Genomic DNA, 25,586 nt, shown 5'->3' on the forward strand with positions numbered 1-25,586 from the left:
GGGATCCTTGATCTTGTATAAGTACCCAAAATCTACCCAGTGAATAACCGAGGATCCTCATATACTCCTCCCGTTCAAGCCCTGACGTCCTTTTCAGGCTAAGGGTTCAAATCTATTCAAATCTAATCACAAACACCATGATCGACTCATGGTCAACCCCAATGAATCTGTGCTGCAGTGTCCTCTAGTCCATATAGGTTATGGGCCGGATCCGCTTTAATACCATTTGTAACAATCCAAGACCTCACCCAAAATGGCTAGCCGGAAGGTATTATTTGGGTTATTTGATTCTGTATAAGTACTCAAGATCTATCCAGTGAATAATCGATGTGGGACTAAACACATGCCCGCACGGTCCTTACACAATCAACATGGCCACCACTTTCACTCCATCCAACTTGTCATGGAAGAAGATTACTGCAAAGATTGGAACCACAGGCAGAGAAAGGGTGCTGATCACATTAGAGAACAATGAAGACACCACAAAGATCAGTCCCACGGTTGCAACAGAGGCTACTTGCCATGATACGGCAATCCAAACCAAAGTCATCACGTAGGACACCCTCCTACTGCCATAAACTTCCATTTCTCCCTTCAAGCTCCTCCACTCCCCACTAGCAAGAAGCCCAACCACTGAAACACATGCAACGACCGTGTTGCCATAAATCTGCATCTCTAATACAACTGCAAAGGTCTTCCTCTTCTGCACCTTTTGAAAAGTCAGTTGCATCAGGGAGAGAACGAGCGAGAAGGTGGCTGAAGCCCCCATTGTCAGTACAAAACCAAGTGCATAGTTGTGCTCGGATTCATCGGAGTACTTAGAGTTGGAACTTACTACGAGGAGAGCGGCAGAGAAGGTAAGGAGAACGACGGAGTTCAGTATCAAATCGGTGAACTTTTGCCAATTGAGAAAGTAGGAGGAGATAGCATGAAAGGCAAGCTGAGTGGCGCAAATGAGGGAGAAGGTGGAGACGAGGAGGTAAGATAGGCCATAGGAGTACATCAAGTCGTCGCATGCCATCATTAGCCCCAAAGAGAAGTAAATGAGGGTGATGCGAGCGAGGGAGGGAGTGGGACGCAAGAAGGAAAGGTCAGCAGAAGCTAAGTTTGTTTGATGAGGACATAGTTCTTGGAGCAATTTTTGTTTTTGAACAATTTCTTGTAAGAGTTTTCCAGTGTGTAGTTTGCAGGTGAAACCCAAGTAAAGAATGTTCAGAGAACAAATTATGCTCCTGTGGCTAAGCAGAGCTGAAATGGAATGGTGGCTTGATGAAAGCTCATGGTTGCTCATTGTTCACTTCCTTCAGCTGCATAGCTCGAGATCAATAAAACTTCCATCTACACAGAGCTAGAAGTCTCCTCTCAGCCTCCACCTAATTGTATCACAGATGTTCTTGCAAGGAAAAACGATAGTTTAAAAGGAATCTCTCTACCGAAAAGATGAAAGATCATACTATGGAAATAGAAATAAGCATGCAAGCCTGAAGGTTTGGCAGAGTCAGGTTCACAAGATCAGAGTTGGCTCTCTTGCTGGCTCAAGAGCCCTCTCTATTCCAAATTAAACAGTCACCTCAAAAAATATTTCAAATTAAACAGGGCATTTGATCTTGCCACCTGCAAGTTTCCAAGCTCTTCGGTATATAACTAGAGATATCATCACGCAGACCTCCTCAGCATGATCATTCCTGTCTCCAAGAAATTTTTCTATTTTAAGGCACTATTGTCAGAAGAATCAATTTTCTAATAATAATGCAGGTATTGGTCGATAGCAAACTCGAAAAGCGCAAACTTATGCTTATTTATTAACTGAACAACTAAATACTCTAGTTTCGCCTACAATAACCCTCTGTTAAATCTACAAGGTCCCTTGTCCAACTTTCTCAAGTGCACTTGTACCGCTTGAATCTATCCCAATCAACCCTCTCACTGTAAGGAGGTCCAGAAACATATCTACAAGACAAAACCAAAGATGTGGAAAATATGCAAGTGAAATGCGACTTTTTGGAGTATTCTGAGAATTACATGAACTTTAACTTTTAAAAATTGTACCATGACTGACGACTATGGCCGAAGTAAAGAAGCCATGACTCACACGAAATACAGAAACCAGCTTCTAATCTTCATCAAATGAGTCCGGATTCTGCAATGTATTCCTTTAGATTTCAGTGTTCCAGTCTAGACTTCACGTGTTTATGCCAAAAATCACACCTCAACTATGATAGTCACAAACTGTTTCCAGGTTCCTATGCATATGAGGTTCATCTAGACAAGTGAAACAAATAGCACCACCAAATGCAACTATACATAGTGGGAAATTGTTAAGCCATTTGTTTTCCTGCATCTACCTTTGAATGAGGAACAAGCTGTGTCATCAAAATTGAACAAATTATATTTGATGAAGGAAGCATAGGTGTGAAGCAGTCAATACATAAGACAATTAGAAACAACAGGGTACTCTGTCATCAAACAGTTGAAAAGCAGTAAAAAATAGCCATTAAAATGTAATCAATAAATAAATCTCCTCTTATATCTTTGCCATAGAAACCCCATAGTTGCAAAAATATAGCTTATACGTGGCTAGTTCCATCAAGGGACAGATTGACCACATCCCTCATGTGCATCCCTTACAGCCTTCTTAGCTTTGGAGTCATCAATATAGTGCTGATACAGGTAAGAAATGAACCCCCAGATTGCAATCAGCATGGACATAATCTTCACTCCATCCATCTTGTCATTAAAGATAATTGCAGCAAAGATTGGCACAATAGGAAGAGCTAAAGTGCTGATCACATTGGAGAAAAGTGATGATACCACAAAAATTAGTCCTACCACCCCAGCAGAACCCACCTGCCAAGAAACACCAGTCCAGACCAGAGTCAACACATAAGAAATCCTTCCTGTTCCATATCCTTCCATCTCCCCTCTCAAAGTCCTCCACTCCCCGCTTGCAAATAATCCGATAATAGCAGCGCAAGAAGCCACCAAAGATGTATATATCTGCATTTCCAACACAACCGAGAAGGTCTCCTTCTTAATAACCTTTTCGAAAGTCAGCTGCATCAGGGAGAGGATGAGTGAGTAGCTGGCTGATGCTCCCAATGTCAACATAAATCCGAGCACATACTTCCCCTTCGAGACATCTGTCGAGTCCCCAGAGTCCCCTCTGATGCCAAGGAGGGCGGCAGAGAAAGTGAGAAGGACAACAGAGTTGAAAATCATAGGCGTGAACTTCTGCGAATTGAGGAAGTAGGAGAAGACAGCATTGAAGGCAAGTTGACTGGCACATATGAGGGAGTAAGTTGAGACAGAGAGGTATAAGAGACCATAAGAGTACATCAAGTTGTCAACAGCTATCAGGATGCCTAATGCAACATAAATAGAAGAAACCTTAGCAAGAGGGGGACGAGGGGTGGGCTGGGTGGTAGGAGGGGTGTGACCTGAAGGAAAGAGGAGTAGAGGGAGGAAGAAAATGGGAAAGCCTGCAGTTTGGACAAGGGTGGCCATCCACTTGCTGTTGCCGCCTTTGTCGTAGTAGAACCTCCCTAGGAGCAAGGCAGTGGTTTGGCCAGCAAGGAGGAAGAAGATATTGAGGGCCACCACGAGCCACCATTGCCAGTGTCTAAGCACGGTAGGGGGTGGTGCTGGTTGGCTACTGGTAGCCGCATCTTTTGGTAGTCCTGCAGTTAGAATCCACGTGGAGCAAAACACCAACATCAGCTAAAATCAATACAATGCAAGCCATTCCATCCATTCCATAAGACAATAATTATAAATTACTCATTGTAGTGATCAGATACTTTTGCATGGTATCATTAACAGTTATATCTCATATTGGTTAATCTTATACTCTGGAGCATTTGGATTTAAGTGCAAGAAATGGGATATGTTACGGGGGAACTTAGCCACCATGCCCCACGTGACCGGCACGCGCGCCCAGGAAGACTACGGCTGCCCCTTGATCCAGCAATCCGACCTCGAGTCGGATATCTTCAGCTCCGCAGCCCGACCCCGAGTCGGCTGCCCCTTGATCCAGCAATCCGACCTCGAGTCGGATATCTTCAGCTCCGCAGCCCGACCCCGAGTCGGCTGCCCCTTGATCCAGCAATCCGACCTCGGGTCGGATATCTTCGGCTCCGCAGCCCGACCCCGAGTCGGCTGCCCCTTGATCCGGCAATCCGACCCCGGGTCGGATATCTTCGGCTCCGCAGCCCGACCCCGAGTCGGCTGCCCCTTGATCCAGCAATCCGACCCCGAGTCGGCAATCTCTCGACAACAACAGACTGTTCCTCTGAGGCACGCCGCGGCCCCCTGCTCCACTACTCCCTGTAACGGCCGTATCCGGCGCTGCCCCACGATCTCCTGTAACAGCCGTACAAAGCGGAGCTCCACTATGCCCTGCCATAGCTGTACCCAGCGCTGCCCCACGACGCCCTGTAACGGCCATGTCAGTGGCAGCCCCATCGTGCCACACGATGACGAATCCCCGGAAAAACCCCCCAGCCTGATATATATGAGGCTGGGGGGGAAGGGGGAGGGTAAGATATATCTTCCAGAGTATCATCTCACCTGCTACCTTCTCCTTCTCCTTCTCCTTTAATCTCCTCTGACTTGATCGTCGGAGGGCCCCCACTACCCCGGTGGTGGTGCGAGGCTTGCTTGCAGGTTTCACGGCGGAGGGCGGAGCGCAACCAAAGCAACTCAAAGGGAACCCCGTTCACACCGCTGTGCCAATCGTTCTCGGTTTGGACCACCAGCAACAGTTGGCGCTAGAGGAAGGGCCGGATCTCAGAGCGATCGTAATGGCACGGCGAGGTGGTCGTGGAGCTTCCAATGCTTCCGGTCGCGGGGCCTCTCGCGCCACTGGCCGGGAGGCCGCTGCATCTCCAACACGCTCTCAGCAACACTCCACCGCCCCACCGCCCATTCAGATGGTCGAAGCCGCCCAGTTCGACCAGCTAACCCAGCAGGTTCGCACCCTCGCGGAGGCGGTGCAGAATCTGCAGGGCGCGATGTCCCGGGCGCCACAGCGGGCTCAGGAGCCACTGCTCCCTGAGCGCTCGCCTGTCCTCCTCAACCCGCGCTCCTTCCTCTCCCATGGGGAGGAGCGCCGGCGCGAGGAGGATTCTCGAGCACGGTCTATTCTGCCGGGACCTTCCCATCGGAGCTGCGCGGGGTACGAGAGGCGGGCCCGGGCGCGTTCCCAGACCCCCCAGTCCTCGAGGAACCCGCGCTCCAGTCGGTCCCCCACTCGCCGCTCCTTGTCTCCCACCCACCGGTCGCGCTCCCTGGACCGGCGGGTGGACGATCTCCACCGACAACTCCAGGTCCTGAAGGGCCATTCCAAAGATCCCTTCGCCGACTTAGAGATCTCCTCCCAGCCGGCACTTGCCTCGAGGATCCTGCGAACTCCGAATCCCCCGGGGTTCAAAATGCCGGCGATCGAGCCCTATGACGGGGCGGCAGACCCGCGGGATCACGTCGAGAGTTTCAGGACCCTTATGCTCCTCCACGGAGCATCAGATCCCCTTCTCTGCAAGGCCTTCCCGGCAACCCTCCGTGGCCCGGCGAGGGCGTGGTTCGCCGGGCTGGAGGCTGACTCAATCCGGTCTTTCGACCAGTTCACTCGCCTCTTCATCACTCATTTCGCCGTCAGTAGCCGGCGGCGACTGGTCTCCGACTCCCTCTTTGACGTCCGGCAAAACGAGAGAGAAAGCCTGCGGGATTATCTTACCCGCTTCAACAGGGCTACGCTGGAGGTCCGGAACCTGAGTCAGGAGCTAGCTCTTTCAGCCCTGAAGCGTGGCTTCCGGAAGGGCAGGCTCACCTTCTCCCTGGACAAACGCCTGCCGCGGAGCTTCCCAGAGCTGTTGTCCCGGGCGAACCAGTATGCGGACGCCGAGGAGGCGGCCGCCCACCGGAGCAAGGAGGCTGCCGAGATCCCTCCAAAGCTTGGGAAGAAAAGGCGGAAAGAGGCACGCCAGAGGAGGAGCCCGACGCCCCAGCGTCGGCGCAGAAGCCCGTCGCCGGCGAAGAACCACGGCGCCCCACGCCCTCGTTCTCCGCCCCGACGTTTCAACCGGTACACCCCTCTCCTGACTCCCCGGGCCCAGATCCTTATGGAGATCAAGGGGCGGGAGGACCTTCCGGCCCCGAGACAGATACGAAGGATCCCTGGAAAGAGGCTCTCCCGGGCGTACTGTGAGTACCACCGAGACCACGGCCACGACACAGAGGACTGCTTCCAGCTTCGGGACGAGATCGAGGCTCTTATCCGTCGGGGGCGTCTCGGTCGATATGTGAGCGACCGACGTCCCCCCGCAGGCCCGCGTCCGGCCGACCCGGCTCCTCCGGAGCCTCGGGAGCAGAATCGACCCGTTGCGGGCGTGATCCACACTATCACTGGGGGCTGCTCTCGGCCCGTGAGGAACGCAGGGGGCTCGACGGAAGCGTCAGGGACGGCCGTCGTAAAGAGGCAGAGGGTCGGCAATGTAATCACCTTTTCTGATGAGGATGTAAAGGGGGTTCAGACTCCCCACGATGACGCCATGGTGATCTCCCTCACTATGGCAAACTATGATGTAAGGCGTGTTCTTGTGGATAGTGGAAGCTCAGCTGATATTTTGTTTTACGAGGCCTTCCAAAAGATGAGCTTGTCCAGACAGTTGTTGCACAAAATGTCCACCCCCCTCGTAGGATTCACCGGTGACGCTGTCCCGGCGGAAGGTGTCGTTGAGCTGCCTGTGACTGCGGGCATCGCACCCGCAGAAGCCACGGTGCGACTCGGGTTCTTGGTCGTCCGTGTTCCCTCGGCCTACAACGCTATCCTCGGGCGACCCGGGCTGAACGCCCTTCGCGCGGTGGTCTCCACGTACCACTTGCTCATGCGGTTTCCCACGGCGGTCGGGATCGGAGAGGTCCGAGGTGACCAACCGACCGCACGGCAATGTTTTCTAGCAACCCTCAAAGGGAAGAAGCCCGTGGAAGCCCTAAGCGTCGAGTCCCTTGATGCCAGAGACGAGGTGGCCTTGCGGCAGGGGGAGCCGGCCGAGGGTGTGGTCGAAGTCCCCCTCGAGGAAGGCCGCCCCGACCGGGCGGTCCGGGTCGGCGCCAATCTCGATCCGGGAGCTCGGGCCCGGTTGGTGGAATTCCTCCGAGCCAATACCGATGTATTTGCCTGGTCGGCGGCCGATGTACCTGGGATCGACCCGGAGGTCATTTCTCACGCCCTCAACGTCGACCCGACCCACCGACCAATAAAGCAGAAGAAGAGACACTGTGCCCCGGATCGGATCCGGGTGGTCGACCAGGAGGTAGACAAGCTCTTGGAGGCAGGATTCATAAGGGAGGTAAGCTACCCCGAGTGGCTGGCAAATGTTGTACTTGTCCGGAAGGCGAGCGGGAAGTGGAGGACGTGCGTCGACTATACCGACCTGAACAAGGCGTGCCCTAAGGATAGCTTTCCGCTTCCGCGAATAGACCAACTGGTCGACACGACTTCCGGATATCAGCTGCTGTCTTTCATGGACGCCTTCTCCGGTTACAACCAGATAATGATGGCCCCACAGGACGAGGAGAAAACTGCCTTTATAACAGACCGGGGGCTGTACTGCTACAAGGTAATGCCCTTCGGTCTGAAGAATGCTGGCGCCACTTACCAGCGCCTCGTCAACAAAATCTTCAAAGAGCAAATCGGCCGGAACATGGAGGTGTACGTGGACGATATGCTGGTGAAGAGCCGCCATGCAGACCAGCACATCGCGGATTTGGAGGAGACTTTCACCACCTTGCGGAAGTTCCGCATGAAGCTGAACCCAGCGAAGTGCGCCTTCGGCGCTTCGGCCGGGAGGTTCCTCGGTTTCATTGTTAACCAGCGGGGTATCGAAGCCAACCCGAACAAAATCAAGGCCATCCAAGGTATGTCCCCTCCGACTAAAGTAAAGGAGGTTCAGGAGCTCGCTGGAAGGGTCGCCGCGCTTGGACGATTTGTGGCAAAATCGGCCGAACGCTGCCAACCATTCTTCAAGGTGTTAAAACGCCCGAAAGACTTCCTCTGGACGGCCGAATGTCAAGCAGCCTTCGACCAGCTCAAGGAATACCTGGCGTCTCCTCCCCTACTGTCCAAGCCGCAAGAAGGGGAGATGCTCTACCTCTATCTGGCGGTCTCCTCAACCGCGGTCAGTGTGGTGCTGGTTCGGGAAGAGGCAAAGCTCCAGAAGCCCGTGTACTACATCAGCCGGGTCCTACGGGATGCCGAGACGCGGTATACGAAGGCTGAGAAGATCGCCTTCGCGCTGCTGACCGCGACCAGGAGACTCCGCCCCTATTTCCAGGCCGCATCCGCCTCGAAGAGCGCGCGTATCGCGGCCGCTTAACTGACACTCCTTGCAAGCAGCAACTAGCGATCCGATTTTCCAGGTAACGCCTCAATTAGCATTTAATATCCTTCTGGTGTTTCCCAGGCGACGCTTAGAGAATAGGAGAAACACGATCGTAGCTGGCCACGGAGAAATCCCGTCGAGCGGCAAGCGACAGGCGCGTGGCCAACGAGCGGAATTCCCCGAGGCTCGGCCCTCGGATGCCAGGCTAACCCGATGATCATCCCGGGAGCAGACTAGCCTGAAGCCCCGACCGGTCGCCTCGGCTTGCGCCAGCCTTGGCCGACCAACGAGCGGAATTCCCCGAGGCTCGGCCCTCGGATGCCAGGCTAACCCGATGATCATCCCGGGAGCAGACTAGCCTGAAGCCCCGACCGGTCGCCTCGGCTTGCGCCAGCCTTGGCCGACCAACGAGCGGAATTTTCCGAGGCTCGGCCCTCGGATGCCAGGCTAACCCGATGATCATCCCGGGAGCAGACTAGCCTGAAGCCCCGACCGGTCGCCTCGGCTTGCGCCAGCCTTGGCCGACCAACGAGCGGAATTCCCCGAGACTCGGCCCTCGGATGCCAGGCTAACCCGATGATCATCCCGGGAGCAGACTAGCCTGAAGCCCCGACCGGTCGCCTCGGCTTGCGCCAGCCTTGGCCGACCAACGAGCGGAATTTCTCGAGGCTCGGCCCTCGGATGCTAGGCTAACCCGATGATCATCCCGGGAGCAGACTAGCCTGAAGCCCCGACCGGTCGCCTCGGCTTGCGCCAGCCTTGGCCGACCAACGAGCGGAATTTCCCGAGGCTCGGCCCTCGGATGCCAGGCTAACCCGATGATCATCCCGGGAGCAGACTAGCCTGAAGCCCCGACCGGTCGCCTCGGCTTGCGCCAGCCTTGGCCGACCAATGAGCGGAATTTCCTGAGGCCTAACCCTCGGATGCCTGGCCTAGCGCCGGAAGAATTTCCTGAGGCCTAACCCTCGGACGCCTGGCCTAGCGCCGGAAGAATTTCCTGAGGCCTAACCCTCGGACGCCTGGCCTAGCGCCGGAAGAATTTCCTGAGGCCTAACCCTCGGACGCCTGGCCTAGCGCCGGAAGAATTTCCTGAGGCCTAACCCTCGGACGCCTGGCCTAGCGCCGGAAGAATTTCCTGAGGCCTAACCCTCGGATGCCTGGCCTAGTGCCGGAGGAACTTCAAGAGTCAGGAGTCGGCAAGACGCTGCCGAAAGTTTGTTCGCGCCCCAAAGGCGAATCGACGCCATTAAGGAAGGATGTCCGCCGAAATCCGCAGACCGTCAGATCAGCGACAACTGCCATACGCTATAAAGAAGGCGGGAAGCTTGGAGCGCGCGCGCCTTTCCGAGGGATGGCGGCAATCTCGAAGCATCACTCCCTTCACCCGTTCCCCTCCTGGTTCCAGGCTCGGGAGTGGGGGGCTACTGTTACGGGGGAACTTAGCCACCATGCCCCACGTGACCGGCACGCGCGCCCAGGAAGACTACGGCTGCCCCTTGATCCAGCAATCCGACCTCGAGTCGGATATCTTCAGCTCCGCAGCCCGACCCCGAGTCGGCTGCCCCTTGATCCAGCAATCCGACCTCGAGTCGGATATCTTCAGCTCCGCAGCCCGACCCCGAGTCGGCTGCCCCTTGATCTAGCAATCCGACCTCGGGTCGGATATCTTCAGCTCCGCAGCCCGACCCCGAGTCGGCTGCCCCTTGATCCGGCAATCCGACCCCGGGTCGGATATCTTCGGCTCCGCAGCCCGACCCCGAGTCGGCTGCCCCTTGATCCAGCAATCCGACCCCGAGTCGGCAATCTCTCGACAACAACAGACTGTTCCTCTGAGGCACGCCGCGGCCCCCTGCTCCACTACTCCCTGTAACGACCGTATCCGGCGCTGCCCCACGATCTCCTGTAACAGCCGTACAAAGCGAAGCTCCACTATGCCCTGCCATGGCTGTACCCAGCGCTGCCCCACGACGCCCTGTAACGGCCATGTCAGTGGCAGCCCCATCGTGCCACACGATGACGAATCCCCGAAAAAACCCCCCAGCCTGATATATATGAGGCTGGGGGGGAAGGGGGAGGGTAAGATATATCTTCCAGAGTATCATCTCACCTGCTACCTTCTCCTTCTCCTTCTCCTTCTCCTTTAATCTCCTCTGACTTGATCGTCGGAGGGCCCCCACTACCCCGGTGGTGGTGCGAGGCTTGCTTGCAGGTTTCACGGCGGAGGGCGGAGCGCAACCAAAGCAACTCAAAGGGAACCCCGTTCACACCACTGTGCCAATCGTTCTCGGTTTGGACCACCAGCAACAGGATAGAAATGTGATTTTTGACAGAACCATAAATGATTAAAAGAAGAATCAGAAGGATATGGTAGGCAAAATCTATCACCACTAACAACTGAACTAAGAAGAGTCAAGGAACTAGTGCAATGCCGTATGCACTGACTAGTCTTGCAAATGGGAACAATAGCATGTGATGTGTTCTGTAGGCACTGATCGACCATATGTATGGGACTCACGCAGTTGCATGATATGTTGAATTTAAACTAGAAGAGAAGTTGAGGTATGTGAGACTCATTAGATAGGTAGACTGCACTTCTGGTGATTCTAATTTCTAAACTGCATTGAGATGCATGCAGAAAGATCTTGAGACGCAGCATAAACTTTTAATGCACCAGTGCACATTTCAAGACAGTTTGTGTGCAGCATTTGAGTCACTTCTAGTCACAATGCTGATGGACTTGTAGACAAGAAAATTGAGAGACACCCAAATAACTAGAAGCTACATAAGACCAAAGCCCGAGCCACACCCAACCATGCAAGCGGGATGATAGTTAGTCTTTTATAAGGTGCAGAAATAATGCCACGGCAACTCAACAATCTCATAGAATAAAGTTAGACGAGGCCTAATTTTTGATTGCTCTATTAACTGACAACCTCTATGTTTATGCACTTGCTTTCGGCGAACCAAACAACGACAATGTCACAGGTTACACAATGCCCACCGCTTGAACCCCTCCTCCATGTGGAGAACGTTCTCAGTTTAAAGTTCAGACTTTGGGAGGTTTATTGTCGAGTGCTCGACCTCGGCGATTCTCAAATGGTTTCTTTTAAAGTAACGGGTGATGCCTTAATGTTTACTCTATGAAAAATATTAAAAAAACACGCCATTTTTTTATGTGCGATTTCTTTGTGGCGTGGGGGCATATGTCAAAGGAAAATCATGGACTCTCACTGAATACACACCGCAACCGATGGCGGCGGCCAAATCGCCGGGCTAGGGCTGACTTGGTCCACCGCCGACGCGTCGCCCACCAACGCTCCGCCTCTCTCTCTCTCGGAGAGATGGGATCATGGCCTACGGTCTTTCGGATTCTTATGGTATATAAAAAACGAGATTTTTATTAAGAAAAAGAAACGAAAGTTGGTACACCCACGGCGTTTGGGCGGACTCGATCGAATCTTTTAAAATCAAAAACGAAGAGGGGAGAAAAAAAAAAGAAGGGGAAGAAGCGAAATCTGACCTCCGGTGTGGTGTCGGACTCGTCGGCCGCCATCCATGTTCTTCTTCTGCCGTATCAGAGCGAGTGAGAGACCGGAAGGAGGAGAATAGGAGAGGAAAGGGGGCTGGATGGGATTCTTCGGTCTTGCTGGGAGGAGAGTCTTTCGGCTTAGCTGTTATTGCCGTTCGTGGAACGAAATTTTCCAAATCGTTTCCTTATAAAACTGGCCCCACCCAATGTAGGTCCTCGAGGACTTCCCCTGTTCTTTTTTTTCCCATCAGAATCACCAACCTAGCCCTTTCTTTTTTCTTTTTTTTTTTCTTTTGCCATAAATTCCCTCAAACATGCTTTAGGTTGTTAATGAGTCCTATCCCTAGGTTTGTTTGGGACAATTAGCTTGAGACTCTGATCAATGAAATGAAATATATTGTTGATATGCAACACCTCTTCACCATTTTACCATACTAAATATTACAATATGGACCAGAAAACCCAAAAATCATGTAACCCTCAAGAACATATTCTTTTTATTGGATAAGTGAGATCGTTATATATTGTTGGCATCCACTAGTTATGGTGCACAACAGGATTCATCATGTTATTTGTACTCATATCATCAAAAGGATAAGAAGTTGACCAATTTTGATTAACTTGATGACGGCACAAAATTTGCTAGCCAATCTGTGATTTGATTCACCCGTAAGTATCTATTAAAACAACATTTTGCTATCTTGCATTATAGGTCTAATTCTCGAGCCTTCGGTTTTTTTTTTCAAAAATTAAGAAGACTAAGTAGACCGCACTCTATCCTACGATTACTTACTTTAACTTACAGAAGCTGAAGAGCATAAATGACCCATAACTATAGATCTTCACACTAGCAAAGGCACAAGAGAAGTTTGTGCAAAAAAACTATATAATCTTAACAATTTATATAAGAACCTCTCATGCAAACAGATGATTTTTTTTTCGCAATGTCAACCAATTAATCGCACAATAGCCACTTCAAGATATATAAAGATGGATGGAAAAAAGAAATTAGAATTCTTTGAGATCTATAAAAAATATAATCTAATGGTTGAAGATGCAAAAAAAAAAAAAGCAAAAAAAAAAAAAGAAAAGAAAAAGAAGATCAACCATCCTTTCATGTAAAAGATACAGCCCAAAACCCTGTATATGATGCTAAGTGTATAAGCAATGCGATTAGCGGGCACGTTTTCAGATAAGAACAATTTGTATATAGTCTAAGTGCAAGGGTTCTAAGAATTTCTATTTTGAAGTCAGACTGAGGGGCTGCAAAAATATGCACAGACTGCGGACCATGGCCCGTGACAAACGTCTAAAAGCACTCATAGCTCATGAGCCTGACAACACTCAGAGAAGGTGTACGGATTGCACCACTAGTGATTTATATTGCAGCGTATATTATCTTTTATCTTGATTGTTTAATAGTTTTCATTTTTGAATTTTGTCAAATATTTTCTGCCATTCAAGGGAGAGGCAAATATTTATCAAATTTTCTCAAAATCATCTTTAAAAGTAATTTTACGATCCTAATTATTTTATTTAACAAAAAAAATAAAAGAAAAGATATTACCATTACTTTTCATTAATATCTGCTATTTGTTGTTATAGTACTATTATAACAGCCATTATTTTACTAATTACTTTAATATTAAAAATTTTAAAAATTACTTGATACGTCATGGCTATTATAGCCATTATAATGGTCAACAATAGTTTTAGTAAATCTTGATTAGAAGCACATCATTCTTTAAGAGAGTGTTTGATATGCATTGATCATTTCAAGAATAAAAGTGATATCAATAGAGATAATAAGATCATCATGATCATACGTAGTAACAATTCCAAATTAGCTCCACTTTTCAAATCACCTTCCAACCCAGTAATAAAAAATCTATCCTCGAGGTCGAATATCCAAAATCACCTCAAGACAATAATCTTAGACTGAAATTTTCGGACAAAAATACCTCTTAATTCAACAAAAGAAATTAGTATAACAATAAATAAATAAATAAATAAATATATATATATTATACCAATATTATATTATGTTATATTATAGAAATATACCGTACCATACTATTGTCATATTAATCCATAAAATACTCAGGGATCTTTAATCACTAGAACATAGCATACTAAATATGATCTTAGATCATCAAGGATCAGATTATTCCAAAATAAAGATCACCAACAATTTAAAATCATTTTAGTGAAACCATTTAGGTCACCGAGCAATAAAGCCATTCAACCTCAATTTCAGTCTCGACTCAACAATTGAAGACTGATGATGAGGCTTCTGTAAGCTTTGGTGGGTGCCCATTATGAAGGGATAACATGTTGCATCCTGAACTGAGTATTTGACTTGATGAATGGAATTTCTCTGACCAGATCTCGGAATCTAAAAAGCATAAGAAGCAATACAAATATTCAAAAAAATGTAATTAAGCATATAACTTTATTTGAAACATGTGTCAGGGCACCAACAGCAATAACAAATTCTCACTTTTAGCAACTACAGAATCGCCGCATTGCACTAGTAATTTAAATCAAAATTCTCTTTATTGCACTTGCTAGAATCTTGCACTGTGATGAGCAGCAGCACAGATCCAACACCTTCATATGGCAGTCCGGTGCCAGAACTTCCAGTAATGAATGCAACGATGCCACTACCAGCAATTCAGGTATAAATATGAAAATGTCCACAATGATCTGACTGCATATTTTCTATCTATACCCCCGAAGACAGGAATTAACTGCAGCACCTGTACCTACAATTGTTTTATATGTTTCTGATAGTCCCCTTAGTACCACTCTGCAATTACAATACTAAAAGATCTCTTCATGAACTAGCAATTATGTATGAATGTGCTAGAAATAACCTTTACTATGACAACAAATTGACGAGTGATTCACCCAGCACCACCTCAGTCACCCATTTCTTTTCTAAGTAGGTCCATGCAATTCTAAAAAGAAAGGTGATAAGTGCCGATGCGAACCTAGCTGAAGCAGTTGAAACTTGATAGCAGATCATGGATAAGTGTCAGCAATTGCATCCTCCAGATGGTCCCTGTGACTGGGATGAATTTACATTGGTAGCCTTCAAGTTCACATCAACCATGTCTTCCTGCTTTGTAGACGAGAGAGTCTCCATCCCCGGCAGTGCAGCAGCAATCTTCCGGAACAATGCCTGGAGACACAAAGCAGTTATTCATTGCCATTTTGGTGTAGGAAATAACGAGAAATAGTTGAAAAAAAATGCAAAAATGCACCTAAATAAAGTGGAAAAAAAAATCCTAACAAAACAAAAGGGAGAAACTCGGGAATTGGAAGCTAAAGGTTTCCCTTTTGCTCCTCATATATTTAGTGACAGTTTTTTCCTAGAAGTAAAACTCGTTTCTCAAGAAGAGCCCCTAATTGCATGAGCAATCCATATTGCTGCACATATCTGTCGCTTGTTGAACATAAAGTTCAAGAATTTTATTAAAAAAAATAATAATGTATTGAGAAGTTCATATTCCATCTTTGATACATCTTGATCAGACAGCACAAATTCTGTAAGCATGCCTCCAAAGCAGTTGAGTGTTGGAGGCAGTTTTAGGGAGCAGCATGCACTGAGGTTATGCAGCTCCTTGCTTGGATGCATACATCGCCAAAGTTTGCGGCAATGAGTTCTCTGATACAAAGCTGGCATCCTAGTCTGCATGCCAGACAGTCCACTCCAATGAAAGAGGCAAAAGCAATTTTGTGAGAGAAATGCACCTTTATGTTGAAGCCAGCTTTGGCACTTGTTTCAATAAACATGACACCAAGATCTCGAGCTTTGGCTTCTCCTTCCTCTATTGAGACTTGCCTGTTGCATCAACCACATAAGTATAGACAATTAAATAGTCACCAACAGTAGAGGTACCAGAGAGATTTTACAATGAAAACCACAGACCTTTTGTTGCACATACAAGATCTAATTCCTTGTAAAGTTGGACAGATAATTATTATATAAATGGAATGAAAAAGACAGGTGCAAAGACAAGCTCTGGTAAACCTGGATGATTAGATCAACATCCTAGCTTCCATATGAAAGCTTATGCCCCCCCCCCAACCCACAAACCAAAAAAAAAAAAATCATAATAATAATAATAATAATAATTAAATAAAGGAAAAGGTTTTAGAAAGAGATGATTCCATCCATCAAAATCCTAGCATTTTTACAATTAGCTTATACATGCATGCAGAATGATGTAAACAAACAGAACATATTGTTGGCAGTTACAAACGAGTTATCCTTGTCTGCCTCATAGAAGCTACTGTCAATCCATTAAAATAGTTAGCCGTGCAATGATCTAATCCTTAAGTGGACTATAATTATAAATCAATTCTTGTAATAAATGTTTTAATAGAAATCTAGAATATTTTTTCTTTTTGTCTTAATAGCAAAGCAAATTATAAATTTGAATAATTTTGTTTTGGAAAGTTCTAATCTTACTGGACCAACCTATCCATACTTAATCTGAGTAAAATTAGTGCCAGTTAAATGACCAACATGAGCTGGACAATTCTACCCTTTGTATGTGCTACTGGTCAAAATCTCTAACCAAGCACAATAAAGTGTGGAGAAAAAAAGTGCAAATACATTATTGCGTTATCCAAGAAACACATGACAATATTTCACAAATATTGTTTTTGATCATTTTTAGAACTTGCAGAAAATGCTTCAGACAAGTTGAATCATTTTCAAAACTTTTTAGTAGAAAAAGCTTGAGACAATTAACATGGATGTACCTCTCACATAACAAATTCTGAAATGTATTATGCAGCATGGATGATCAATGTTGCCACATACAAGCAACACCCAGAGGAATGTTGAAGTGCCACTCCGAATGTGGCTTAGGAGTAATTTAGCATTGAAAAAAATGAGAAACAACAAGGTAGTCCTGTGTCTATGAGATAAAAATGTTGCATAGCATCCAGTTCATTGCATCAGTTTACCATGCATATATGCTATTAAAGAAAGAACTAACTTGTTATAATCTATATGTCTAACAGACTACGAAAATTACTCCGTAAAATGATGTACATATCAGCTCTTTCAAAGGGAAACCAGGAGAGACAAAATTCCACTTAACATCCACAAACTACCACATTGTCTTTAATCATGTTCAATCCTTCCAAAAAGCTCATCATGCATGTAGGATCAACTGAATCATGAAGAGATGCAAGGATACACTGAATCTAAAATGTCAAATCATCAGGCAAGAACATCAGTTAACTCTGCAACATAAGAATGCTTCGGGAGAACCAACTCAACTCCTATGAAGGAATACATCTATCTGTCTAGTTTAGTTTAGTCTCTTGTATACAACAAAAACAAAACTCCTTCAAGAAAATAAGATGTACAATCGCCCGTCTTCTCAGGACTACCACATCATAAGTATCATAAAGAGTCAAAATTAGCCCTTGTTGCAAATTAGCTATTTCTCTCTCAACCGAGAAACCCATAGTTTTACCCATCCAATCTATGCCTAACTCAACTACATTTCTAATGTCCAGATAATTATACAAGCCCTTTTACCAATCCTGTGAACATGACATGATTGTTCAATTAGAGTTCCCACACTCAGATTCCCTTGTTGAAGGAACTCATGATACTGAAAAAAAAAAGCAAGGGAAGAAAAAAAGAGAGAAACCAAAACCTAACTGTAGCAATATGAAAAGATCACCAAACTCAAGTAAATATATAACAAGACAATCGTCGATCACCTCTTGTCAACAAGGTCTGTTTTGTTTCCAACAAGGACAATGATAACGTCACTACCCCTCTCTGTGCGAACCTCTTCAATCCACTTTGAAGTATTTAAGAAAGACTGTCTGCCTGCAATATTATTTTTTTAAAAAAAAAGAAGTAATCAATTAAAAGTTCCCATGCGCAAACCAGAATCTAATGTACTTATAGGAGAACATAATATACACTCTATCTTACATATGAGACTTGTTAATATAAGTTCTTAAGCATTCGAAATCAGATGAAACTAACAAGTAGCACTTCATTGCCCAAGATATTTTAAAACAATATAAATGCTCATTCTAAATTTATGAGACAAATTTGTCTGAAAATATAAATTGATTCTTTAAATGCGTTATAGTAGGGAACATACTTGCGACATCATACACAATGACAGCAACAGAAGAATCCCGAATGTAGCTCGGAATTAAGCTCCTAAATCTCTCCTGCCCAGCTGTATCCCTGTGTATGAAGAAAAGTAAGAGACAAGGATTGCTAAAAAAAAAAAGGGGTCATAATAGGGTACCATACCATATAGCTGTATAGAATAAAATGCCTAGAGTTTCCTATAGCATTCTGCTGTTTTTATCATTTTAGACCTGACCTGTTCACATTATGTTGCCTGTCTCATAATTAATTTACCCATTAATATTAATCATAATAAGTGTTTAGCCTATCTTCGTGGAAGTCATGCTAAAAGTTTAGAAGCAAATGTTCAGAAACTGAAGCTCTGAGTACTGCTTCAGTTTCAATTATAAAAGAAGTAAACAACACGAATACGGAGTCCTTTATGGAACTACCTATCACGAATTGCTAAGCTTGGCATGTTGCAATAGTAAGCTGGGGAACTGGAGAGGTAGAGGCCATATCAATTAACGAAAACACAATTACAAGAGAAGCATAGACATGAGACTAAAAACTGGACTTTCAACTGAATGCTCAAAATGTCAATGCCATTTTCTTTTTGAAATTAACATATGCTTCTTAAAGTTGATACAAAAGTGAAAGACCTTTTAACTTAAGAACTCACCGGACCTTCATTTGATGTAATATCATCTCTAACTGAATTTCATGTGGAATCAAGATCGGGCTGAATGCCCAGTAAATTAGCAGATCTTCAATGCATGAATGAACCAAAATCAGAGGAACAAAGTATGGCTAGAAGAATAAAACATCTCATAAAATTTTATAAAATCTCTTTCTAGATATCAAAATTCAAAAACAAAAAAACAACAGACCATGATGCAAAAGAAGGCAACTGAGGAGAGAAAAAATATTATCAATTGAAGGTCTTTATAATTGAAAGCAACAAAATGAGATAATAATATTTATTTTAACCAAAAGAATCTGTAATGGAGGAATTATAAGGGGTGTACAAAAGCCAAACTCAAGCAAGATGGGTAAGCTTAAGCATGGCTGGACACAGTACTAGGATAGCCGAAGCTCAAGTGCTATAGGGGCTCTAGCCCAACCGATCTTGCTTGATCGCAGCTTGATAGGCTTGTTTAGTATTGAGAGGGGGTGAACGAGAGGATCTAAGATCACATGGGAGGTGGTGGAGACCATGGTTGACCATACCGCCCCAAACCAGGGAACGAGAGGATCTAAGATCACATGGGAGGTGGTGGAGACCATGGTTGACCGTACCGCCCCAAACCGTCTGGTTTGGGGCGTATCGAATCTAAGCAACAGGGAACCAAGATGGTTCGCCCTGCCAACTCGGCAAATAGGCCAAACTAGCTCCAATTTTATTAAACCCTCTTAGCTTGGTAAGAAGGCCTCCTAGCTCAATTCATGATCCTTTGAGAGACTCCTTTCCCCAACAGCTTGTGATTGTAGCCCCCCCACCCCTGCAATCACAATCGCTTGGCGTTGGTCGCCCTCCCCCCCTCCGGAACATCACCAGTAAGAGTCCCCCCACCCACCCTTCTCCCTCTCTCTCTCTCTCTCTCTCTTGCTACACTAGGGTTAGGGTTTCCCTCGCCCCCCCTCCCCAATGACAACTGACAAGGACTTTCGAGCCCTCTATCTCTCGGCCTATGTCTCTCCCCCTCCCTCTCCCTCTCTCTCCCTCCTTTCCTCTCCCTCTCCCTCCCTCTATCCTTTCCTCTCTCTCCCTCCCCCTCCCCCTCCCCCTCCCCCTCCCTCTCCCTCTCCAGCTCTCCCTGTTTCAGTACGCCCCAAAATGGAATGGTATGAACTCATACCATGCCAAACTAGTTGTTAGCCAGTATGCCCTCTGGTACTGGTTCAATGAACCTTGGTGGAGACAGAGCAGCCAAGGGGCAGTGGGCTGGTAACTTAAGACAAGGGTGCTGGCCTGGAGGATCAAAGGACAACACCAACGTCAAAGTGGAACAACAATAGATTTTTCATCGCGCAGAGGAAAAGGCAGCAGTGTTGGTGTTGAGGCCAAAACAAACAAAGAAGCCAGATTTCAAGATCAATTAAAGGGATATGGTCGAGCTCAAGAGGATTAAGCTAGAACCAAAAATCCCGACCATAAGAATGAGAGAGAGCCAAAGGAGGAGGTACCACGAAAGAGAAGGAAGGAGTAGAGATAAGAATGTTCCTTTGAGATTAGAGGATTCACTAGAATTAGAGCTAGCATGGTTATGGCCATGTATCCTTACAAGTTAATAGCCAATCTCAGCCAAGATCTAGATATGCAGTGAGATAACTAATCTTCAAAGTAGTAGATTCAAAAGGAAAAAAGAGAAACATCTGTATAAATAAGTCACTAATCGATAATATATACACTTAATTTTATCTTTATAGGCTCGTCTAAGGTATGAAGGGAAGGAAAAAGTCGATGAGAGAGGGTTCTTTCGAGATTAGAGGATTCACCAGGTTAGGGGTAGTGGGCTTCTAGCCATGTATCCGTAGGAATTTATACCCCATCTCCACCCATTAGATTGAATCTGTGGCTGAGATAACTCGCTTAAGTATAGTAGATTCAAAAGGAAAGAGGAAAATGTTTTATATAAGTAAGTCATTAAATGATAATATATATATATATATATCTTTTTATATACTAATTTCAAGCCATATGGGACTTGAGTACAAGCAAATTGTCTTTAAATGATAACTCGTTTTCAGCTCGTTTATATTTTTGAGCTCTAAACTTGAGCTCATGCTCGGCTGACAAACTAATCAAGCAAATCCAATTCAAGCTGAATCTTGAGCCGAATATGAACTGTTCATGCACAGCTCATTCATTTGACAGCCCTAACCATTAAGACTGTAGTGAATGAAGCCCCTAATGAACTAACACAAACATAAATAGTAAAAACTTTAAGAAAAATAAAAAATGTTGATGTTTGTATGTAGCAAACAGAAAAACTGTATGCACGGCTAGCATGATAACATTATGCCTTTTTTGTCAAGATTGAAGCATTTTATTAGATATGAGTAACATGCAATGAAGCCATGGCCATACCAAAGTTGCAGTCTGACAGTTCGATCTTCAAGGTACATAGTCTTAGATAGAAAATCAATGCCAATTGTAGCCTGTTCACCAAGAACACTAGACGTGTAAAAACATCATATATTAAGAATAAAAACAAATATAATAAAGTAAATTAACTTCTTTTATTCTACAAGTATGGTAGAACATTGAAATGCTAATAAGAGCAAGAAAAGATGACAAAGACCGATTTGATCATTGACCAAAAAATTTAGTTGTACAACAAACTCCTGTCCTCATTTTCTGGGAATACAAAAGGAGATACATTCAGTTAACAGTTTCAAAGGAAATTCTCTGCTCATCTGTAATTTAACAGATGCCTGTTCATCTAAGATTTTTAGAAGAATATTAATGAGAACCATGATACAGCTAATTTCTAAAGACTGCACAGTCTGCCATCTCGTAGAACAGTTTGAAAGACCTCATATATATTCTTTAACATCAAGCCTATCCATCATCTTAAACAGTTTAATTTATACAATGCTGATCCTTACAATATAATGTATAAAACCATATGAAGAAGTAAAATTTGAATTAGCAAGAGCTGAATAGAAATGAGAAATGAACTAATACAATATGCATCAACATAAAAAGCTAATTTGAAATTAAAACATATGATGGATTTTCATCAGGTCACAGCAACTTAAAATCGAGATGCTGACTATCAAATTGAATAAGGAGTCATTGTTAGATGTTGGTTATCTGTTTCTTTCTAGAAATTCATTAGGTTGCATCGATATGAATAAAAGTTTTGGAAAGCAAATAGCAGATAATTCAACTCTGGTACAACATTCCAGTGATGGAGCCAGAGGGATGAGGGGAATTCAGCACACCCCCACCCCCACCCCCCACCCCCTCCTTCCAAAAAGATATGTCAAATTTATTCAAACATATAGTTAAAACTCTGACAATGGCCTCCATTAAATTATTTGCCCCCCACCCCCCACCCAAAAAAAAAAAAAAAGTTGCATGGAACCCCTCCTCTTATTAGTAATTTAAAGTTTGGAGGCAGCTCCTCCTTTTAATTAGGCAACCAACCTCCCATCTGCCTTTGATGAATAACTATTCTTATATTATAAACTGCTCCTACCACACATTTCTTGATATAAAATCTTACTTCAAATAAATCCTGAATGTATAACTAATCAAGCTAGTTTCATTTCACATTAGGAAATCTGTTTTCATAATAAAATTAAAATATTTTTTTACCATAGAAGGGAGTTTGCCACCTAATGTCATACACATAACTCATGCTGGCTACTCCATAACTCCCTACGAGCCTCTATCTCAACCTATCCTCTCATACTATATATGTTTAGGTCATTCTCTTTATGATTTTATTTATTCAAGTCTCTGCTTTTCATGGATCTGTAGACTGTCAAACTTTAAGTTATTCTTACCTAATATGTGATCAAGGATACCTATGTATTTTTCCCATCAAAATAGACCATTTTAATTGTTATTGTTGACTAACATGTTTCAATCTGTAATCAGCTTATAAGTCTTTGTCTGAAAAAAAAAATTTCACATATTAAGCGCATTTGGCCCCTCTTTCGAGAATAATGTAGCTCCACTGCTATTCTCACATCCTATGAAGTAACTCTAGGTATGCATGTGAACCAAGATTCGAAGTCCAAATCCTAAAACCAAACTCAAGTTTTGATCAGGTCAAGTTATTGGTTCAGGTTCAAGTAGAGTTAAGTCAAGAAGGTATTCCAAATTCTATAGAACATAAATTACATTTGGGTCAGGCCAGCAAGAAGATTCAGAAATGTGGATTACACATGGATTGAGTTAGTTAGAAGGTTTTGAAATATGAGCTATTTATAGGTCATGTAAGTTAGTAACCCATTCACGAAAAATTAGGTTTTGTTCAAGGTGGGTCAAGTTGCCTTGGTCTTCTAAACTAACCCAACTCAACTCAAAGATACCCAATTCAGATTTGATTTGCCTTGATAATTTATTCAACTAACCAAACTTGATACTGAATTGAAAATCTTCAACCCAAACTTTTGATTGGGCTAGACCAGGTTGAGTTATGTTGGTTTGAACGAGAACTAAGCCGGGTCAGGAAGGAAGTCCATGAAATGTCAATTACATTTGGCTTGAATAAGGTAAGAAAACCTAAAACTAAGGGCTAGATATGGTTAGATCAATTGGGAGCCGTATCATGGAGAACTAGGTTTAATTCAAGGTGGGGAAAGTTGCATAGCCTCAAGCCAATGCAACTTAAAATTGGGTCAACATTTTCACAACTCAGGCCCCAAATTAGGCATATAAGTTGGAAAGAGATCATATTCGATAGAAAGATTAAACATTGGTTGATCACGTTAGAAATACTAGAAATATGGGTTGGGCAAACTAGAAATTTAAGAAATATGGGTTGACTTAGTTAGAAGTTCAAGAAATATGGGCTAGAAACTGGTTGGCTTAGTTGAAGTTGGGCCTAAATTCAGGTCATACTAATCACATGGGGCTCCATCTTCAGTTGGATTGATCGAGATTAAATCAAACTATGATGATCACATATCTTTTCACACACGGATACAAAAGTAAATATGCATATTCATAATGTAAACATATGAAACACGTAAGATTGCTCTATTGTGATATGAAGGTCATGGGTTCGAAACATGTAAACGGCCTCTCCATGTGCAGGGACAAGACTACATACATATGACCTTCCCCCGACCCTGCAATGCTAGAGTCTCATGCACTAGGCTGCCCCTTATAACATAAAGGTATAAAACTTCACACAAGTCTAAGTGAATGTAATGTTTTCTATAAGTCAAAGAAGACATATATAATTCCGACCAACATTAATGCTTAAAATATATAATGTTTTCTTCAAGCTTGCTATGTTTAGATGGTTCTTAGTAATTACTTTCAATACAAGTATTATGCTTTTTGTGGACATAGAATTTATAACGGTTGCATCTTGCATGATTTGAAATCGATGCCAAGTCACATGGAGATTTTAAATTTGGGTTCGAGAACTCATAAGGACTGCAGGATAATTATTTTATTGTTATATCTATACTTGGGATTTTACCTTGACAATAATTTTTCCCTATATGTCATTAACACATATCTCTGTTTATTTTTTTATTTCTCTTTTTATTTAGTCTAGTTTTAATTTTCTGTTTTTTACCTTTTCTAACCTGCCATGTGCCACGGAGGTAGTTCACTTGTTCTCCATTATATAGATTTTTTAAATTTGTTTCCTAACGTTCCTCAATATTTAAAAATAAATAGCACAATGGTTAATGTTAAATTATGAGAGCCCTAATTAGCACCATCTAGCAAAAGAGCATGTATATATATAGTCAATCAGGGTTCATCTAATTGTTATTTTGAATACCATGTATTTTGCAGAAGCTAAAACACAAACAATCATGTCTAACTATAATTTTCATAATATCTTTCATACACAAATCCAGATCAAAGAGAATTATCAATTATCACCCACTAGCAACAGGAGAAAGGAATGTCCCTATACCTGCTGGTTTCCATCGCCCCCCCAAAATAATGACAGTATTCATCACATTCTGCACTGCTTAAATTTGATACAACTGGGTAAAGTATATTGGATGACAAATCTGGAACGATGGTTGGGTGTCCATGCCGTAAGTCAGTGCACAAAGGCATAGAAATATAAAAAAAATCCCCAAAAATAGTATTCAACTCCGCTCAAATCTTGCTATTCCCGTTTAGCTAATTAGGCGATGGCTTTTTCTTTCCCAAGGGTTATTAAAAAAAAAAAATCAAACCTCAGCTGATGTCATTCCAAGAATGGGCAATTCAAGAGGTATATCTCATATGTGCGACTGTCTATATTAAAAAACTAAGTAAAACATACAATGACCCCAACAGGATCCCCGAAACACGTGAATCAATCCGACTATAATCAATCGGGCAAACTCTAATTCAAAAATGCAGATCAAAACGGAAGAGATCAATCTCAATCCAACGCTTATCAGAATCACCAAACCCTATACGAAAAGACCGATTACTAAGAAAAAAAAAAAAAAAACAATGAGATCTACACTTCTACGGAGCCAAAAAAAAAATCATGAAGAAAATATAAAAGAAAAACGGAAACGATCAAACCCTAGATCCTGGATCGAGGAACGGGATCTACCTGGTAGGTGTTGTCGAACTTGTCGTACATGAATCTGGTGATGATGCTGGTCTTCCCCACCGATTGATCCCCCAAGAACACGAGCTTGTACTTCGCAAGGGCGGAGACCGGAGCCATCACCGAAACGAGAGAGATCTCTCGACCGAATGGAACCTGAAGGCGGAAGCGCGGAGAGGAGAATGAGGGGCGGCCGGCAACAAGTAGAGGTTTCTCTGTTTCTCCGCTAGTCCTTTTTATTTTTCTTTTTCTCAGTCCTTTTCTACTTTCAATTTGTTTTTTTGGCACCCATCTGGCTGCGC

General features: G+C 44.5%; 3 protein-coding genes across 4 annotated transcripts; all 3 read right to left on the reverse strand.

Moving 5' to 3' along the window:
• Positions 1–339: 339 nt before the first annotated feature.
• Positions 340–1,884, reverse strand: LOC103698770 (probable purine permease 11). The gene has a single exon (XM_026801704.2). The coding sequence runs from the start codon at positions 1,289–1,291 to the stop codon at positions 359–361; it is 933 nt and encodes a 310-aa protein (XP_026657505.2). The 5' UTR covers positions 1,292–1,884; the 3' UTR covers positions 340–358.
• A 484-nt stretch (positions 1,885–2,368) lies between these two features.
• Positions 2,369–12,109, reverse strand: LOC103698769 (probable purine permease 11). Its single transcript, XM_008780813.4, has 2 exons — positions 11,899–12,109; positions 2,369–3,677 (listed from the first exon to the last, which is right to left on the reverse strand). The coding sequence occupies exons 1-2, from the start codon at positions 11,933–11,935 to the stop codon at positions 2,587–2,589; spliced, it is 1,128 nt and encodes a 375-aa protein (XP_008779035.2). The 5' UTR covers positions 11,936–12,109; the 3' UTR covers positions 2,369–2,586.
• Positions 12,110–14,048: 1,939 nt separating this feature from the next.
• LOC103703574 (ras-related protein RABH1b) lies at positions 14,049–25,541 on the reverse strand. Of its 2 annotated transcripts, XM_039119389.1 has the most exons (7): positions 25,288–25,541; positions 21,120–21,190; positions 18,054–18,142; positions 17,659–17,770; positions 15,664–15,754; positions 14,901–15,091; positions 14,049–14,302 (listed from the first exon to the last, which is right to left on the reverse strand). In XM_039119389.1, exons 1-6 carry the CDS (start codon positions 25,402–25,404, stop codon positions 14,945–14,947), a joined length of 627 nt encoding a protein of 208 aa, XP_038975317.1. In that variant the 5' UTR covers positions 25,405–25,541; the 3' UTR covers positions 14,049–14,302; positions 14,901–14,944. The 2 variants fall into 2 exon arrangements, with proteins under 2 accessions (XP_038975317.1, XP_038975315.1); XM_039119387.1 differs by lacking the exon at positions 14,049–14,302 and having other exon boundaries at positions 14,329–15,091.
• Between the last annotated feature and the right edge of the window lie 45 nt (positions 25,542–25,586).

This window comes from Phoenix dactylifera, chromosome 2, assembly GCF_009389715.1.
Source record: "Phoenix dactylifera cultivar Barhee BC4 chromosome 2, palm_55x_up_171113_PBpolish2nd_filt_p, whole genome shotgun sequence".
NCBI classification, from domain to species: domain Eukaryota; kingdom Viridiplantae; phylum Streptophyta; class Magnoliopsida; order Arecales; family Arecaceae; genus Phoenix; species Phoenix dactylifera.

What these genes read in the sequence shown, in the direction of transcription:
- LOC103698770 (XM_026801704.2), bottom strand. Translation starts at nt 1,291, where the DNA reads ATGAGCAACCATGAGCTTTCATCAAGCCACCATTCCATTTCAGCTCTG.
- LOC103698769 (XM_008780813.4), bottom strand. Translation starts at nt 11,935, where the DNA reads ATGGATGGCGGCCGACGAGTCCGACACCACACCGGAG. An exon ending in AGTCCGACACCACACCGGAG is followed by an intron (nt 3,678 to 11,898) that starts GTCAGATTTCGC and finishes TTCTAACTGCAG; the next exon opens with GACTACCAAAAGATGCGGCT.
- LOC103703574 (XM_039119389.1), bottom strand. Translation starts at nt 25,404, where the DNA reads ATGGCTCCGGTCTCCGCCCTTGCGAAGTACAAGCTCGTGTTCTTGGGG. An exon ending in ACTGTCAGACTGCAACTTTG is followed by an intron (nt 18,143 to 21,119) that starts GTATGGCCATGG and finishes CTTCATACACAG; the next exon opens with GGATACAGCTGGGCAGGAGA. An exon ending in ACAGACCTTGTTGACAAGAG is followed by an intron (nt 15,755 to 17,658) that starts GTGATCGACGAT and finishes TTGATGCAACAG; the next exon opens with GCAAGTCTCAATAGAGGAAG.